Consider the following 15,342-nt stretch of genomic DNA (forward strand, 5'->3'; position numbering starts at 1 on the left):
TACAATGTTTTGGAGGCACGCGTTTTTATTGATTGATTTATTGTTTCGTCTCGTTCGTTATGCACGTTATGGTAAAGGAAGCGCCCGAAGCGCAATACTTTACAAGACTCGCCGGTAAAGGTAGATTAGTGTGATGGACTACTGCTAAAGCTTGATAAGCTCGCAAAGCTCAAAGTCTTAGCAAGGGCTCGAGGCAATGCAGAGATATCACTCGGGATGTGGAGGGAACTGGCTACCAAAAGAAAAAAGAAAACCCCCAATCGAAGGATAACGAACGATAAGGATACAAAACCCGCTATGGCTATTGGTAGTTTCATGTGTTTCTATTTCGAACCTTAAACCACTAGTATGCAATAATTATCACAATCACTTTAAGTGCGAATTTTCTTGTCTTGTTTTGTGGTACGCACTAGGTCGCTTTGTTTTGTTTTACATGCTCTCTCTCTCTCTCTCTCTCTCTCTCTCTCTCTCTCTCTCGCTGTTCGTGTTTGTACTTAGCTAATTCTTACACTGAAAGGACTGCTTGATTCGGCTAGGAATCATGCTGCTAATGTCGGCATAATACTGACCCCTCCCGAAACTGAGGTCGCGCACGGTTTGCAGTGGTACAATGGGACGGATAGGCCAGCAACAATCGGCCCAACAATTCCGCCACTGTCTACGTTGACTCGTGCGCGATCGCGTACGTCGGTGCCGGGCGCGAATCCTTCCGGCCATACACATCCGACGCACCGTCGTACCCGGTGTTGTCGATACCGTTCGCCTTGGATTCGGCAAGCTCGGCCTTGGTGAGCAACCGTTCACCCTCGATCGAGTGGCGGATACCGTAGCTGAAGTAGATGAAGTAACCGACCGCAATCCATACACTGAACCGAATCCAGGTACCGGAGTCGAGCTGGAACATGAGGTACAGATTGAAGAACACACTGATCAGTGGCAGCAGCGGCACCAGTGGCACTTTGAACGTAAGCTTAATGCTGTCCGTCGGCTGCAGGGAGATGATGATGAACAGCAGGACGAGGAGCGCGACGAGCAGCGCCAGTGCAACGATGACGCCCGGATAGTCCGTGTTGATGTAGTCCTCGGCCGGGACTAGAATGCCGCAGGCACCGCAGACGAACACAGCTGTAATGGGGAAATGAAGCGTAGAGTAAAATAAACATCTTTAAACGATGCCCCCACTCACGGCAATGATCACTTACCAAAAATACAAACACTAAACTTAACCACCGCCGATGACAGCTTCGTCGGTGCTTCGTGACGCTCGCGATTCACAAGCTGTCGAATAACCTCTGGCACAGTGACACTGATTTCTGAGCTATTGAGCAGCTCCTCCGTCTGGTAGCGCAACACCAGCACACTCACAGCGACGATCGTGTAGGCCAGAAGCGTACCGATGGACATCATGTCGATCAGCTGCTGCAGATTGAACAGTGCCGCCATAATGGCTGCCAGCAGTCCGGACAGCAGCGTAGCCAGCACGGGTGTTTGCGTTTTGGGATGCACAGTCTGCAGCTTCTTGTAGATGATTCCGTCCGAGGACATGGCGTACAGGACGCGAGGTAGCGGGAACATTGCACCGAGCAGGCTGGTACACAGCGCGAAGATCGCCCCGATCGACACGATCCACTTGATGGCGTGCCATTCAAGCGACTCGAACAGATGCGGGAACGGTGCTTCCGGATCTTGCAGATAGTACGGCAAAGCCATGGTCAGCACCGTCGAGATGCCAAAGTACGCGAGGAAGATGATGATGAGCGAGATCACGATTGCGAGCGGGATGTTGCGTTCCGGGTTTTTCGCTTCCTCGCCAGTCGTTGCGATACAATCGAACCCAACGAACCCGTAGAAACATTTGGCCGCACCGGCCATTATACCGGCAAACCCGAACGGTGCAAACCCGCCCGCACCACCATTGTATCCCTCCGGTATGTCCTTCGGGTCGATGGTCCAGTTGTCCGGATCACAGTTGATGCCGCCCGCCACCAGCACAATGCCGATCACGATCAGATTCACCCCGGTGAAGATGTTGTTCATCAGCGTCGATTCCTTCACACCGTACGCTAGCAGCCCGGCCAGTATCAACACCACGACGAACGAGAAAAAGTCCGGATAGTCCGACAGGAAGTCGACGTCGATCGGCAGTGCTTCGCGCATCGCCTTGCTGATCTTGTTGTCGACCAGCGAGTCAATGTAGCCGCTCATACCACGGGCCACACTGGACGTGCCTGCAGGGATACAGTCGCGTGTATGTTAGTGTTCAACTCACCCTAGATTGCGAATAACCACTTACCGATCACGTACTCCAAGATCAGATTCCAGCCGATCGTGAATGCGGTAAACTCTCCGATGCTCACGTAACTGTAGACGTAGGCGGATCCAGCCTTCGGTACGCGGGCCGCAAACTCGGCATAGCACAGGGCGGCAATGGCGGAAGCGATGGCCGCTACCAGGAACGAAACGACGACCGCCGGGCCGGCCTGTTCGCGTGCGACCGAACCGGCCAGCACGTACACACCGAGCCCGAGCGTACTGCCCACACCGAGCCCGGTCAGATCGAGCAGCGTCAGGACGCGGGCCAACTTCGACTCGGAACCGTCGTCCTCATTCTGTTTCTTTCGCGTCAGCGCCGACCAGAACCGACGTAAGGGGCCTTCCGCTCGCATGATCCGCACCGGTAAGAATATCTGCAAAGGGTAGGAGGATAAAGATGGCCGAGTGAGGTTAAAAAAAAATCATGATTCCGCTTTGGAGAAAGTGACGAGAGTAATCGTGGGCCAACATTATGGCACAACGCGCATACATTAGTCAGGCAGCGAACTGCCGTACCCGTATGGCGGAAGTTACGACGATTGGCAACGGTCGATCAATTTCGTTTGGCTACCAAATCGGGCCGGCCCATGCGTGTAAAGCGGATCGAGAGCAGGTAATTGCATTAGCACAACGTACCCCCACCCCCCAGTGGCACATCTTGTTTTGTTTTTTTGCGATCATCTCTCCGGTGCCGATATTAACGAACCACTTTCACCCAAATGGGAGTCTCTTCCATATTTAGTAAAATATTCAAATTCACACTCAACTTAAACTCGACGCCATTTGGAGCGTAAAAGCTTATCAGTGAACATCGGACTGGCGCACCGGAAGGAAAGGAAATTAGCTACCCACGAAACGAGCGCCAAGTAATGTCCAATCTCGCCGGCCTTGTTTGGAGTCTCGTTAAACCTGTACGGCAATTTCGAAACCATTGCACCAGGGTGTGGGAGTAGTGCGTGAAGAACAAGGTCAGCGAAAGAAATCCACCTTGAAAGCAGGAATCAAAATGGGATCGTGGTCCACTGACGCCATCGACATGTCAGGTTCCTTTCAGATACAGCGGCCTATTACTATTATTTGCATGTCAATGCAATCCAATCCAGAGTCGAACTCGTTTGACTGGACCTGAACGAAACTCGTCAAGCGTACTAATTGAGCGTTCCATACCGGCAGCTTGCGTGGCTAAGGTTGAGAACTCACTCGAGATAAAAACCTTGACGGCGGCCGGCCAACCACTGTTCATGATATTGAATCACAATGACCTATTGCGAACGCTGGCTGTCAGACGGATTTGCTGTGTACTAAGGAATAAATCAATTCTCCCCGAGTCACAGTGAGGTACTCAAACAAAAACTCAACCTCAAGTAATCGCACGATAGACTCCACCGCACAGGAACTCTCATTTTCGTGGTTGGAACACATTGGAAACCAAATACTCCAATTTGTACAACGCTCGTTTGTTCCACAGAATTAACACTTCTCGCTGCGCAAACGCGTGCGCTTAATGTGGCCCGCAATGAAAAGGGAGGTGTAAATTACGCCTAACGTTTTACGCAAACATCTGCATCTGGATGCCGACGGATGGATGGTGGAGCACGGTACGAATGAATGATGAACGGCATCGACAGTGAATGCGTGCAGCCAACATTAGCAGCCTCACTGCCGATTGATTACGGCGTTATCGTTTAGCTTGATTGCGTGTAATTGCGTGCTGCAACCGGTTGTGGGTGACTGTTCTGATTATTTTACCATGTGTGTTCCCACGGTATGGTTTGTATGGAGCTAAACGGGCTGTACCTTTCCATTATCCATAACGATCCAGTGATTTCAGCAGCATCAGCAGGTTCCCACCGAAGCAACAAATCCGTCTTCTGCTGCCATGACACTGGCGAGAAGTATTTGCACAACAGCTTTCACTAATTTTGTATTGCCATACAACGGGAATAAAAGGGGGCCTACTGGGCCGTATAGAAAAAAAAACACGAGGTAGATTAAAGAGAAAAAAGGTCCCCGCATCACAGTAGCCTATGTAGCAACAACGGTCCACCTGTGCTTGCAGGTGCTCGGCTGCCTACTGTGATCTGTTGACCACCAAATGATCACATCTTTCGTGCACTACGTTCGACGCGAATGGTGTAATTAAATTATTACACAATGTGCCACACAGTGGCCAGCAGCACTAAGGTACCACCAGGGTTTTTCGTGACTTGTCATCTCATTCGTCGATTAGAACCAGTTTCCAAGCGCAGTGCAGAGTTTGAGAATAAATAGGGAGGGAAAAAACCCCCACAATTCAAGATAATGGTGGTGTGTCGTCGATCGGGATCGTCATCAGACTCCGGTTCGCGCGCTGTCGAACCAATGTCGAAAAGCATGAGCTCCAAGAGTTGAGCGAGTGCAAGGACGGTCAGTGAACCGGTGCATGCACCGATCGTGTTTGTTGATCAATGCAACCCCTCTCTCTCCGATCATCAGCTCCCTGCCCAAATTGACAAATGGCAGTCTCGTTCAGCTGGCCCTGCCCGACAGCTTTCGAGCGATTGCCTTGTTTTGGTTTGGTTATGCGCCGTCCGCCAGCAAGTTTCATTGGCATCGCCATAAGGCCAGACACTCGGGCAGACTTTACCGCTCTATCAGCTTTTGTTTTGCTCGTCACATTCGCTTTCATTTCGCCACTAGACCGCCCGTGATACTGTGTGCCAGTGTGTCATCCGGCCTCGGAAAAACATCCGTGGTTTTGCAGTTCCCCACCAGTAAGGTTAACGACCATCGGGTTGGTGAAAGCGGACCCACTTGATGACCTCTGCCAACGATTACAGGAAGTTGACCATTAAAAAGCAAAGATGTCCGACATCCAAATCGGGCGGTAAGAACATGGCGAGGGATTATCGGAAGTCTGACTGTAAACGGTGATTTGTTGATGGTACGCGCTTATTTACATATACACAGCGAATGTCAATTTGTTTCCCCCCCGAACAGGAAATAACCCTTGAAAGTCGTCTTATGACTTTAAGAATATGCCTGATGACAGGCGACAATTACCAATGACTCTAGCCCATTATTTTCAGCACCAGTTCCATCATTCTCGCCAACACACACACGCGGGCCAGACCGACCTGTGCTGATACCGATGGGCAATAATGCCAGCTGATAGCGTGTGCCACCAAATCGTATCCATCAAACGCATAATCGCACCCATTTACATTCGAATTGGCGTGGACAGCTCAATTAAAAAATAAGGACTGTGTAAATTCGTGTGCGTCCAGCGACGTCGGGCATCACCTGATAAGACGGACCACCACCCACAGGAAGAAGATTGCTCCCTCAAACCGCTCACGCAGCAGAAGCTGCCGAGCTGATGGTCGGGTGGTCGTCAGTTGATAAAAGGGATGATTAAGCACATATCATTTAAGTGCACACAGACACACACGCGCGTGCGGGAGTAGTGAGAGTGTTTCCAAATGCAAACTTTGAACGACGCCCTTGAATCTCATGAATTACATGGATGGGTATTTTTCATCGAATGGCTCACCAAAACCCCTCCGGCAGCTACTTGATCCGATAGTCGATCGTATGACAGCTTGCTCAATAAACGGATCAGCTTGGAAAGGTATGCGATAACACGTTCAAGTTCCTAGCAGACAAGAATTCTGTGACGCGTGCGGGACTGTTACCCGCGTTATCGTCCGCGTCTTAAGTGGGAGCGTAAAAACGTGTCCAAATGCTACTTCTCTCGACTACGTTCGGCATGCCAGCGTACTTGTAGGTGACGAACAGGGCGAGGGCGGGAAAACAAGACACTCTACAGCAACCCCGATCAGTACGGCTCACCAATGCAGATTCTGTGCTTAGAGATAGATTAGAGGAATGTCAACAATTCTTTCACTGCGAAACAGTGAGGTGCGCCACAATGCCCCTTCAACAAGCGGCACTCTAAAACCGTGTAGGTCGTGGTCAGCCGAGAGAGCTCGCCGTTTAAATATGCAGATTTTCGTGCCAGCTCGTGCGGAGCGAATCTCGCGAAAGGCTACACTTAATTGCATTCCATAAAAGCGCACACGACCGCCACGGACCCGGGAACCGGAACGCAGAGCTCACGGTACTGCGATGGTCGTCCCAAGGTACGATGGCGGGTGGTTTATCACAACGGTACCATCATCGCCCATACAGACATTTCCTGCTTTTCCTGACAAATTGCCCAAGAGCAACGATTTTTTTTTTCGTGACTATGACGCGCACTACACTTCGCGCGCATTTTTGATGGATCGATCCTTAATCAAGCTGGGACTTGCTGAATGTCTGTAGTAAACAATCCCTAGCCCAGATAAGCGCAGTCTCCGCCTTCAACGCCCACCCACCCCAAATTGGCCATCGATCAGATCAGGTAGTAAATCATTACGGAGGCAAGTGGCCATCGTGTGAGGTACACGCCGAGGCTCGGGGCTTTATCTTGCCAGAGCCACCCCGGGCTCGTGACTGCTAGTGACGCTGATAACGCATACTCACACTGCGGGGTTCATTGTTGAATTGCGCCGGTTCCAGCATGTGGTGTCTTCTTCATCGCCAGTTAAGAACGATCGAGGGCGTCAAAGTGGGTTAATTGCGCGAGGGAGAATTGAGAGAGAAAAAAAACGGTCGAAATGAAGGTCGCATCTGTGGTGGATACATTCTACCCAGTCGAAAGTGAGATGCGTTGTTTGCGCCGTATAATGAGATATCGGATCGTGTACGTCAGATAGGAGCTCATTTTTTCCAGAACACATGCTCGTTTCAATAGGAGTTTAATTGTAGGCCGATATGTATCTCCTACCTGATTTGGAGTATTAAGAGGCATTTCTTCGCTCGCATTGAAGAGGATGATCATGGCGGTTTAAAAAATGGATAAAAGCTTATGATTATGCAAACCTCAGCTTGGATGCTTGTTTTTGGTCTGTCTAGCTTGTGTTAGGTCACAAATGCCATACAAAACACACCGAATGTTGAATTTGATTTGTCGTTCCCTCCAATTTGGCATTTGGCCATCGACATCCTACACATCGAACACCGCGCAACCCACTCTAGCCGGCTCGTAGACTCACGAGCAGTTTATTAGCCAAAATAAAATTCCCCCCCGGGGGCGCGCGGGTCGTTCGTCAAGGTTTGCCGATGCTAATTCCATCCCCGATTGACCCGTGTGCTTCAATCGTAAAATATAACCGGTTTTGCCGTACACTTCTCGAGCCCACCGAAAGATAGGCCGCCCCACCCCTAAGTAGGGCACTTGTATGTTGTTTTGTTTGTTTGTCATTTACACAGACAAACTAACGTCAGTTTAAGTCGCAAACCCCTAATCAAGCACGGGGATTATGCGGCTAGAAAGTATGCAATTCCAGCCGTACAGCACTCACTTTATGGCTGTTTGACGTGGGGAAGTCAGCACATAAAAACACTTCAAAAACTTCAACTCTTCGCTGGCAGCAGCAAACATCTCCAGCACTTGAAGGGGAAGTGTATGGGTCGTAAATAACTGCCAATAGTAAAAACGAGCAGCGATGTGTACGGAGAAGCAAAAATAATTGCCACGAAAGGGATTGACCACCGGTTGAGGACGTTGGGCGAAATATGTTTCACCCGGCCCAACCCCCTGTCCTGTTTGTACGATCGCTCCTATAGGTTCACCATTCCTCGTACTTTTTCGCCACGGATCATAAGAATGGTTCTTTTAGCTCGTTGGGAATGTCCCGGCCGTTTTATGTTCTATCATCTCTCACACATTTTATATCCCAGCCATCATATAAAAATCCCCGTCTTGATCCACGCTGATGACGGTGAAGGCCGCACAGCTCCATTAGCTACGCGATCTCCGTACGATCATCACATTTCAGCACGAGCGCCATTTTGAAGGGATCCAGAGCCATTTGTGTTGAATGTTCACAGCAATATAAAAAAATCAATTTCAACTACGAGGTGATGCCTCAAAAAAAATGCCTTGCGGCATCAACAACAACAACATCCAAATCATCTCATCGCGTTTCTCTCTCTGTCTGTCTCGGGGTGTTCCATGCCCCAGCGTTAATAATATGGAAAAGAATGGGCCCCACATACCAACAAAAAATCGAACAAAACCAGCTTCAAAATGGCATGACGGTAAGGTTGGATTCTGCAATAAAGACTATAGTCGAACAGTCATCAGCGCGACTCGTTCCGGGCGCACACCTGTATTAATATACACCCCGCAAGGCTTCCTTTACCACGGCTGCCTTTCGAACCCACCTTTTGGGGCCTCGCTTCATTTCTATTTTGACCGATTGATGACGACAATTCGCTTGGGTGGGGGGGGGGGGGGGTGGACTTTGGGGAGGCCCCAAGCGAAGCAAAATAAAGAACTGACCCAAACATTCGTATAAAATGCAGGTTGAAAGCTCCCTCCCCAAACAAGCTTAAATGAGATGGATGTGCGAAAAACAAAAAGTTATTTAAAAATCCCAAAATGATGCAATTTTATCGACGGACTGAGATTGACGACTGACAATCATCAACACTCCATTTATCATCGTTAATAATTAAATATAAAAAAAATCCCCCACCGAAGTACAATAACACCGGTATCCGGCCACATACTCAGCCAGCCACTCAATGGCCATAATATCCAACCGCACGTTCTGCTGAAGGGCATTACATGGCGCATTTGGTACAATGGATGTCTTAAACCTTAAACGATCAACAGACACGACAAAAAAAAGCTGCCCATTTTTATTACTTTTGTGGTGGACAAACTTTTCGATGCAACTTCATGGAGTATCGTGCTCAGTAATTGATGTTTCAGGCCAGGCAGGCAAGCTACTTTAATATAAGTAAACACCACACACACACACACACATTCTGTTGCACAATTTAGGCGCTTAGGCAGCATATGTTTGTCACGTTTCCAAAAGGTGATTGACTGTGGACACAGAATGGGGGTCGAAAGGGCTTAATGGGCGTCGATTCGATATAGTAACAACACGGTGCAAACTGTAAGTAGCGATGGGGAAACTTTCCTAAAGCCAATGGCCATGGTTTATTGGGTCGTAAAGCACGGCAAATCCGAACACGGGAAACACCACGCTGAGAGGCACTTGAAGTAGCGGCGTGCATGCAAACTTGACGACTTTGAAGGAGCTGGTCACACTGGGGCAGATGACATTGCTACCAGAGGTGTTGTTATCCTTGTACCAAAAAGACAAATCCTCAAACGAAACTGCTGCTTAGAATTCTGAGCCATGGCTGCAGGATCATCATTATTACCGTGCTACGGCGCTTCAACACCTCACCCAAGTGTTCCACTAGCAGCAATAGAGCTGGAGATTGAATTTTTCGCAACAACAAAGCAGCCATGTTAAATGTACCGAATTTAGTTAGCCACCCAAACAGCTTTCACTTTTGCTTCTAAAAAACCCCCCCCTGGCCGGACTTTTACCGGGGGGTCCCTATGGTAACGGTAGCGGCGATTTTCCCCGCCCAGGTCGCTTCGATTTGTTTCGCTCACTTTTAAAGGTGTTCTAACCGATCAGCCGATCTCACAACAACACACTCGAATAACTACAGAACGAAGCAACACGTGGCACTTACTATGAGCGAGAGGGATGGGAGGATTAAAAACAATTTGAAATAAAACTGCACACGATACGGGGGGACGCGGTCCAAGATCCGGCTTGTTCCGATTTGGTCGATCACAGCTCCAGCAAAAGCGACGGGTCAACTGTACCGGTCGGCGTCCGATCGGGAAATGTGCACCGTTTTTGCGAGCAACTCCACAGGTGAGGTGCACACACCTGCGTGCTGCAGCTCGTCGGCACGCAACGGCCATATGCCCGATGGAGGGGAGATCGACCACACCATCGTACGCGGCATCCGCATCACAGTGTTGGCATAGTGTGAAGCTGACGGCCGATGGTGCTTACTGCTAGTAGATAAGTAGTGTACAATACATTGAAACTAAAGCTGTCCGCAAAGGCTATGGTCTCTGTATATCTGTTCTGTCGGACCGTGACGTTGATGCGTGTGGAGGGCGATTCTGGATGGATAATTGTATTAACGTGCGTAGACGGGTTTTCTCTCTATTTAGATTTTTTTCCGCATCGGCGTGTCAGTTAAATAGCCTTTAGGAAATCCTTTCAAGGAGCAAATCAAGAGATTTAAATGCAACGAGAAGCAACGAATTTTAAATTATTTTTTAAAATAATCTAAAATTTTAATTTAAATCAAATGTAGTGAAATTAAATCATTGTTAAGGATATGAAAAAAGCAATTTTTGGTGATAATGTTAAATTTTGGTGGACTGTTAAACGATCGCTTTAGCGCTTTATGTGGCATGAAACAGTAGCGCCCATCCCGGGAACATGATTTAAACCCATTTTTGGGGGGGCGACTGGTAATTAAACCATTTTAGATCGGCTTTCCCTAAGGCAAAACCAATATTCCCATCCACAAAGCAATCGAAAGTTTTGCTGAGTAAACAATTGCGTTTATTACCTTACTTTCCTTTACCCCCAGGGTTTAATACTCCATTGTCTTATCTGCAGCGTTAAACGACACAACCCATTAGATGGTTTAAAACACTCGAACGTTAATTACCCTCTTAGTTCTTAGCAGACAGATAATGGATTATCACATTGGCGAAAAATGTCTGCAATCACCCAAAATGCCCAAGCGATTCCAGTGTGTGTGTGTGTCTGTGTGTGTGTTTGCGGTATGCAGATTTAATCGCCACGAGTCTACCGATAACAAGAACGGAATTAAAAAGCTAATGGTACCTCGGTCGTTCGTTTGAATGGGTGATTAATGAATGGGGGAAAAAATACCAAACAAAAGTACTAAAACTCTCGCGTTCGATTCGACCGACCCGTACCGTAGGGGGATGGGTGGCCATTTTCGAAATACCCAATCATTGCTCATACGGTCGGTTTGATTGATGCCGAACCGTAGATTGGACGGAGGTGATTGGGCAATGGTAATCGCCATATTATCAGCGGTCGCCACAACAACGCGTCCGATCTGGCCGTTGTGATAGTAGAGAGCGCGATTATTACATGCGTCGAGGAATTGTTTCCGCTGCGATGGCTTTTGGGCGAATTGACGTGGGCTAATCTTACAACAACCCGATAAACGATACAACTGTCGTCTCCCGTACCATAAACTGTGTCTGTTAGTAAACAGCGGAGTATTAGTTGCGGTTGATATAGATTAGTTGGCTGATATACAGATTATGGCCGGACTTGCGATAGACACACGCACACGCTGTACGCTTCTTCTTAACTGATTAGATAAAACTCTTACCCTAAAATAATAATGATCGACAAATGTTTATAAACAGCAGAAAATTAAACAAATGTGTAAGTTACTCAAAGTCAAATTTTCTTCTGCAATCTTCATCCCAAACACTTCAGCTCGGTACAGCTGACGGAAGCGTGCTCGCGGGCACTGCGGATGGGCCGAACAGGTGCATAATGCCGCCAAAAATTGTCCGAGTACACTCAACTCGGAGATGCAATAAATTCACTAGCGCTGTCGCATGTCGAGCTAGTCGAGGTTATCATTCGGATACCCTGTTATCAACCACCGAAACCGGTTGTACCATGTGCTTTCGGACGTAATTAAGGTGAAGTGGCATGCAGACCCAAACCAAGCAAAAAAAATGTGATAAATTGTACTCACAATGAAGACAAGTATTTCTTTTTTTTATGATTCGGACGAATGCTCCTGATGGTTAAATAATGGCAGGAGGAAGCCTTTTGGTCGTAATTGCTTTTCAGTTGTGAATTAATTGTGAGAAAAATGGTAAGTTGCAGTCATTTCGATTAACACAGGAAGAAAAAGGATTCTCATTGGAGTTTATGCAACTTGTTGCGAACGCGACAAAATAAAATTGAGCTAAACTGACTGGCATGCAAGAGTTAGATGAACAACTTTAAATTACTAAATATCTTTCGTTTAGGATAAATTCTCACCGGAAAATATTATTTTAGGAAAAAACTTTAAGTCACAGAGAGGCCTCATACCGTAAGAAAGGCGAAATTATGGTAACATGTCAGGGTATGTCATAAAATATCTCGAAAAATGGGACAATATCCAGACATACAGAAATCATAAATAAAGGCTATGTGGTAAAATACGAGAATAAAGAACATGGGCCGAAAAAGGATAACGCTAGAGCCCAACGCATACATTATCGTTGCGCAATTAGTTTAACGAAAAAGGGACCAACGCGAAGATCAAGGCACGATCGTAAAAAAAGATCGCTCAACGAATAGGAAAATAAACATATGCACTTGAGCTACAGATTTAGCCTATCGAATATGCATAGGACGATGCGCGATGCATTACCCAGGGTCATTAAAAGCGATCGCCTACTTGATCTTACGGTCCGAAAACATAAATCGATAAGCGAACGTCGCATCAATGTTCTGGATACGCCCGACACTGTTGTTTTATGTTACTTCAAGGCAAAAGAAGTTCTATCCCTTTCGAACCTTTTCTTTCATTCTAACAAACTAACTTTCAGCATTGTTTTAGTATATAAGACAGGATTTTTGAGAATATAATCAACTTGTAATTCACACCTGAACGGAGAAGCTTGTGCGTTTCATTAGTAGAGTTTCTTTTACAGATCCGGAAAAGTTTCACCTTTGCCTTCCCTCCGGATGTTGGTCCCGCACTTTGGTGTCTCCCCACTCCGTCGGAAGAATTAGGCGAAAATAAGCCAAGCAAGAACCACGGTTAGATACTTCTCCTGGTTATCCAGGAAAAAAGGTTAATCGTCTGATCGAGCTACAACATTCCCCCCGAATTCTGAGTCCGCCGCTAAAAACTTCTCTTGGTTATCCAGGAAAAAAGGTTAGCCGCCTGATTCAAGCAACTCTGACAAGGCCAGGAATCTGCACGGAGATCTCCGAATCGACCATTCCTTCGCGTGGTCGGTTCAACAACGGTTCGTTATCGAACTAACACTACTTGTCGATGATTTTGTGTACTTCAGGGTTGCTTTCTTAATTTTTAAAATTAATATGCTTTGTTGTAAAGGAATTGGAACCATATCTTCACTGATAGCTGGTTTGAAAGCTCTCAGATAATCGCAGTCATCTTCTTGTTTGAAGCCTGTCGTCATTTGTTACTTTCTTGACTTAAAATACCCGAAGCTGGAATGTGAAGTCGAGTAAACGAGAGGCAGGCCATATGGGCTGAACACATAAAGCGCATCCTGCTATTAATTCAGACTAACGACAACGACTCAGTTCAGGTGACCGACAAAAGGATACTTCACAGGCAGGATTTTCCTATGATATTCTCATAACACTATCAGTTCACATGAGCCTGCTGTCTCCAAATCTACAGGACATCGTGTAGCTCAAAAAGCTCGTCATTGTACCGTATCCTCCATTTTATCTTGTTCTGCTCTTATTCTTGCCTCTCTGCTTCGGATGTCTTCAGCCGACACAATTTCTATAGATAAACCGTAATGTAATATACTGATCCTTCATTCACTTCATTTATTCACCATCATGGCGTTACTGCCGCTCGTTCAAATAACGGAAAGGCTGTGCGGTGGTGGTACTGGTTTGCGGGCCTGTAAGCTTTGCGCGGAGGCCGGAATCGTCGTACAGCCGACGCACGAGTGTAGCGTTTCGTGTATAAAAATGTCGCAATCGATGCAAAACACTTGCTGGCAGGCACCACACTCGTACACCATTTTGTCCGTCCCAATCGCGAGTGTTTTCTGGCAGGCGTAACAGTTGGTGACCGGGGGATCGCGTGGTTCCTGTACCTGCACTTGCTCCAACGGTAGCTCGTTGAAATGTGGCACAGGAAACAGATGATGATAGCTGCGGGCAAGATGGGGTGCCGAAGCCAGTGTAAGCCCGCACGCTGAACACTCCACCGGTAGCTCACAGTACTTGCTGTAACACTGGGGACAATGGTAACCGCCCGAGGTAAGCTTGGCCGGTTCGTCGGCACTGTCAATGTGGCACATGCACATCGTTAACGGTGGTTCCTTGCCCGACTCCGTCTTGCCGTGTGGGAAGCCCATCTTGATGAGCGAAAATTCCTGCTGATTGCCGGCCTGCGGTGGATCGATGTGCTGCAGCAGCTGATCCTTGTAGTGCGCATCGTCAAGAACGGCACCGAACAACCCACCGGTTTCGGTGCACAGGAACTTACAGATCCGAATTTCCGCCGACAGCGAAAGCACGGAACATCGGACGCCTTCGGTTTTAAGACTTTCTATCGTCACATGGACGTCGTTGGGATCGCAGCTGGTTAAGCTGCCCATGATGATCAAAATTTCCCTGCTAGCGTGCTGCGGGATCATGCGCAACGTCTTCAGCGCTAGCTCCAGACCATTTTGAAGCGATGGTTCTCCAACCAGCTGGACACCGTTGTTGAGCGCGTGTACCGCTTTGATGTGCTTCCGTGAGCTACCGCCCAGTTCGGAGATCTTTTCCGCGCGCTTTGCCTTCATTGCAATGACGCCCAGCTGGGAGATGGGATTCTGATCGAAAAACTCCTCTATAAACAGCTCGAGTAGCTTGAGCGAGCAGATGAATCGCGTTGGCTTTAGGTCCGGTACCGTCATAGCTTCGGAACAATCGAGCAGCACGTACAGATGGCGCATCATACCGAGCTTGCTGAAGCCGCGTTTCATTGCTTGCCGCTTGCGCTTTGCCTTCTGAATGATGTCGGTCACGGATCCCTCGATCAGCCCATCGTCGTCTTCCTTGATTGCTTCCCTGGGAAAAGTTTTTGCAAAGTGTGCAATTAATCTACACCACATTCGGAGGCACATTTCCTGGCTGGGATGTTTCTTACCATGTTTTCTCGTATCCCGTCTCCCAGCGGTACTCCTTTGGGTCTTCCTCGTCCGCCATTGTCCCAGATTTTATTGCTTCTCGTTTGGAATGCAATAAATTCAAGAATTACACACTTATTTTACGAAACAATCGTACAGAATGCGCGTTGCAACACCGGCGCCAGCTTTGTTTTGTTTACATCCTCACGCTTTGTGCCCAGGTG

The 15,342-nt window shown here is 47.8% G+C and overlaps 2 protein-coding genes across 3 annotated transcripts; both read right to left on the reverse strand.

Moving 5' to 3' along the window:
* Window positions 1-300: 300 nt before the first annotated feature.
* LOC118516538 (cationic amino acid transporter 3-like) lies at window positions 301-10,066 on the reverse strand. Of its 2 annotated transcripts, none has more exons than XM_036062483.1 (4): window positions 9,904-10,066; window positions 2,294-2,687; window positions 1,203-2,228; window positions 301-1,125 (listed from the first exon to the last, which is right to left on the reverse strand). In XM_036062483.1, exons 2-4 carry the CDS (start codon window positions 2,664-2,666, stop codon window positions 659-661), a joined length of 1,866 nt encoding a protein of 621 aa, XP_035918376.1. In that variant the 5' UTR covers window positions 2,667-2,687; window positions 9,904-10,066; the 3' UTR covers window positions 301-658. The 2 variants fall into 2 exon arrangements, with proteins under 2 accessions (XP_035918376.1, XP_035918375.1); XM_036062482.1 differs by lacking the exon at window positions 9,904-10,066 and adding an exon at window positions 4,111-4,263.
* A 3,731-nt stretch (window positions 10,067-13,797) lies between these two features.
* Window positions 13,798-15,334, reverse strand: LOC118516534 (general transcription factor IIH subunit 2-like). Its single transcript, XM_036062479.1, has 2 exons — window positions 15,139-15,334; window positions 13,798-15,059 (listed from the first exon to the last, which is right to left on the reverse strand). The coding sequence occupies exons 1-2, from the start codon at window positions 15,195-15,197 to the stop codon at window positions 13,853-13,855; spliced, it is 1,266 nt and encodes a 421-aa protein (XP_035918372.1). The 5' UTR covers window positions 15,198-15,334; the 3' UTR covers window positions 13,798-13,852.
* Between the last annotated feature and the right edge of the window lie 8 nt (window positions 15,335-15,342).

Source organism: Anopheles stephensi, unplaced genomic scaffold (assembly GCF_013141755.1).
Source record: "Anopheles stephensi strain Indian unplaced genomic scaffold, UCI_ANSTEP_V1.0 ucontig31, whole genome shotgun sequence".
In the NCBI taxonomy this organism is placed as follows: Eukaryota; Metazoa; Arthropoda; class Insecta; order Diptera; family Culicidae; genus Anopheles; species Anopheles stephensi.

Excerpts from the sequence above, each read along its gene's own strand:
- LOC118516538 (XM_036062482.1), bottom strand. Across the intron at positions 2,229-2,293 it reads GATCTTGGAGTACGTGATCG|GCACGTCCAGTGTGGCCCGT; the intron begins GTAAGTGGTTAT and ends GTATCCCTGCAG. Across the intron at positions 1,126-1,202 it reads GTTTAGTGTTTGTATTTTTG|CTGTGTTCGTCTGCGGTGCC; the intron begins GTAAGTGATCAT and ends TCCCCATTACAG.
- LOC118516534 (XM_036062479.1), bottom strand. The coding sequence starts at position 15,197 with ATGGCGGACGAGGAAGACCCAAAGGAGTACCGCTGGGAGACGGGATAC. Across the intron at positions 15,060-15,138 it reads ACGGGATACGAGAAAACATG|GGAAGCAATCAAGGAAGACG; the intron begins GTAAGAAACATC and ends AACTTTTCCCAG.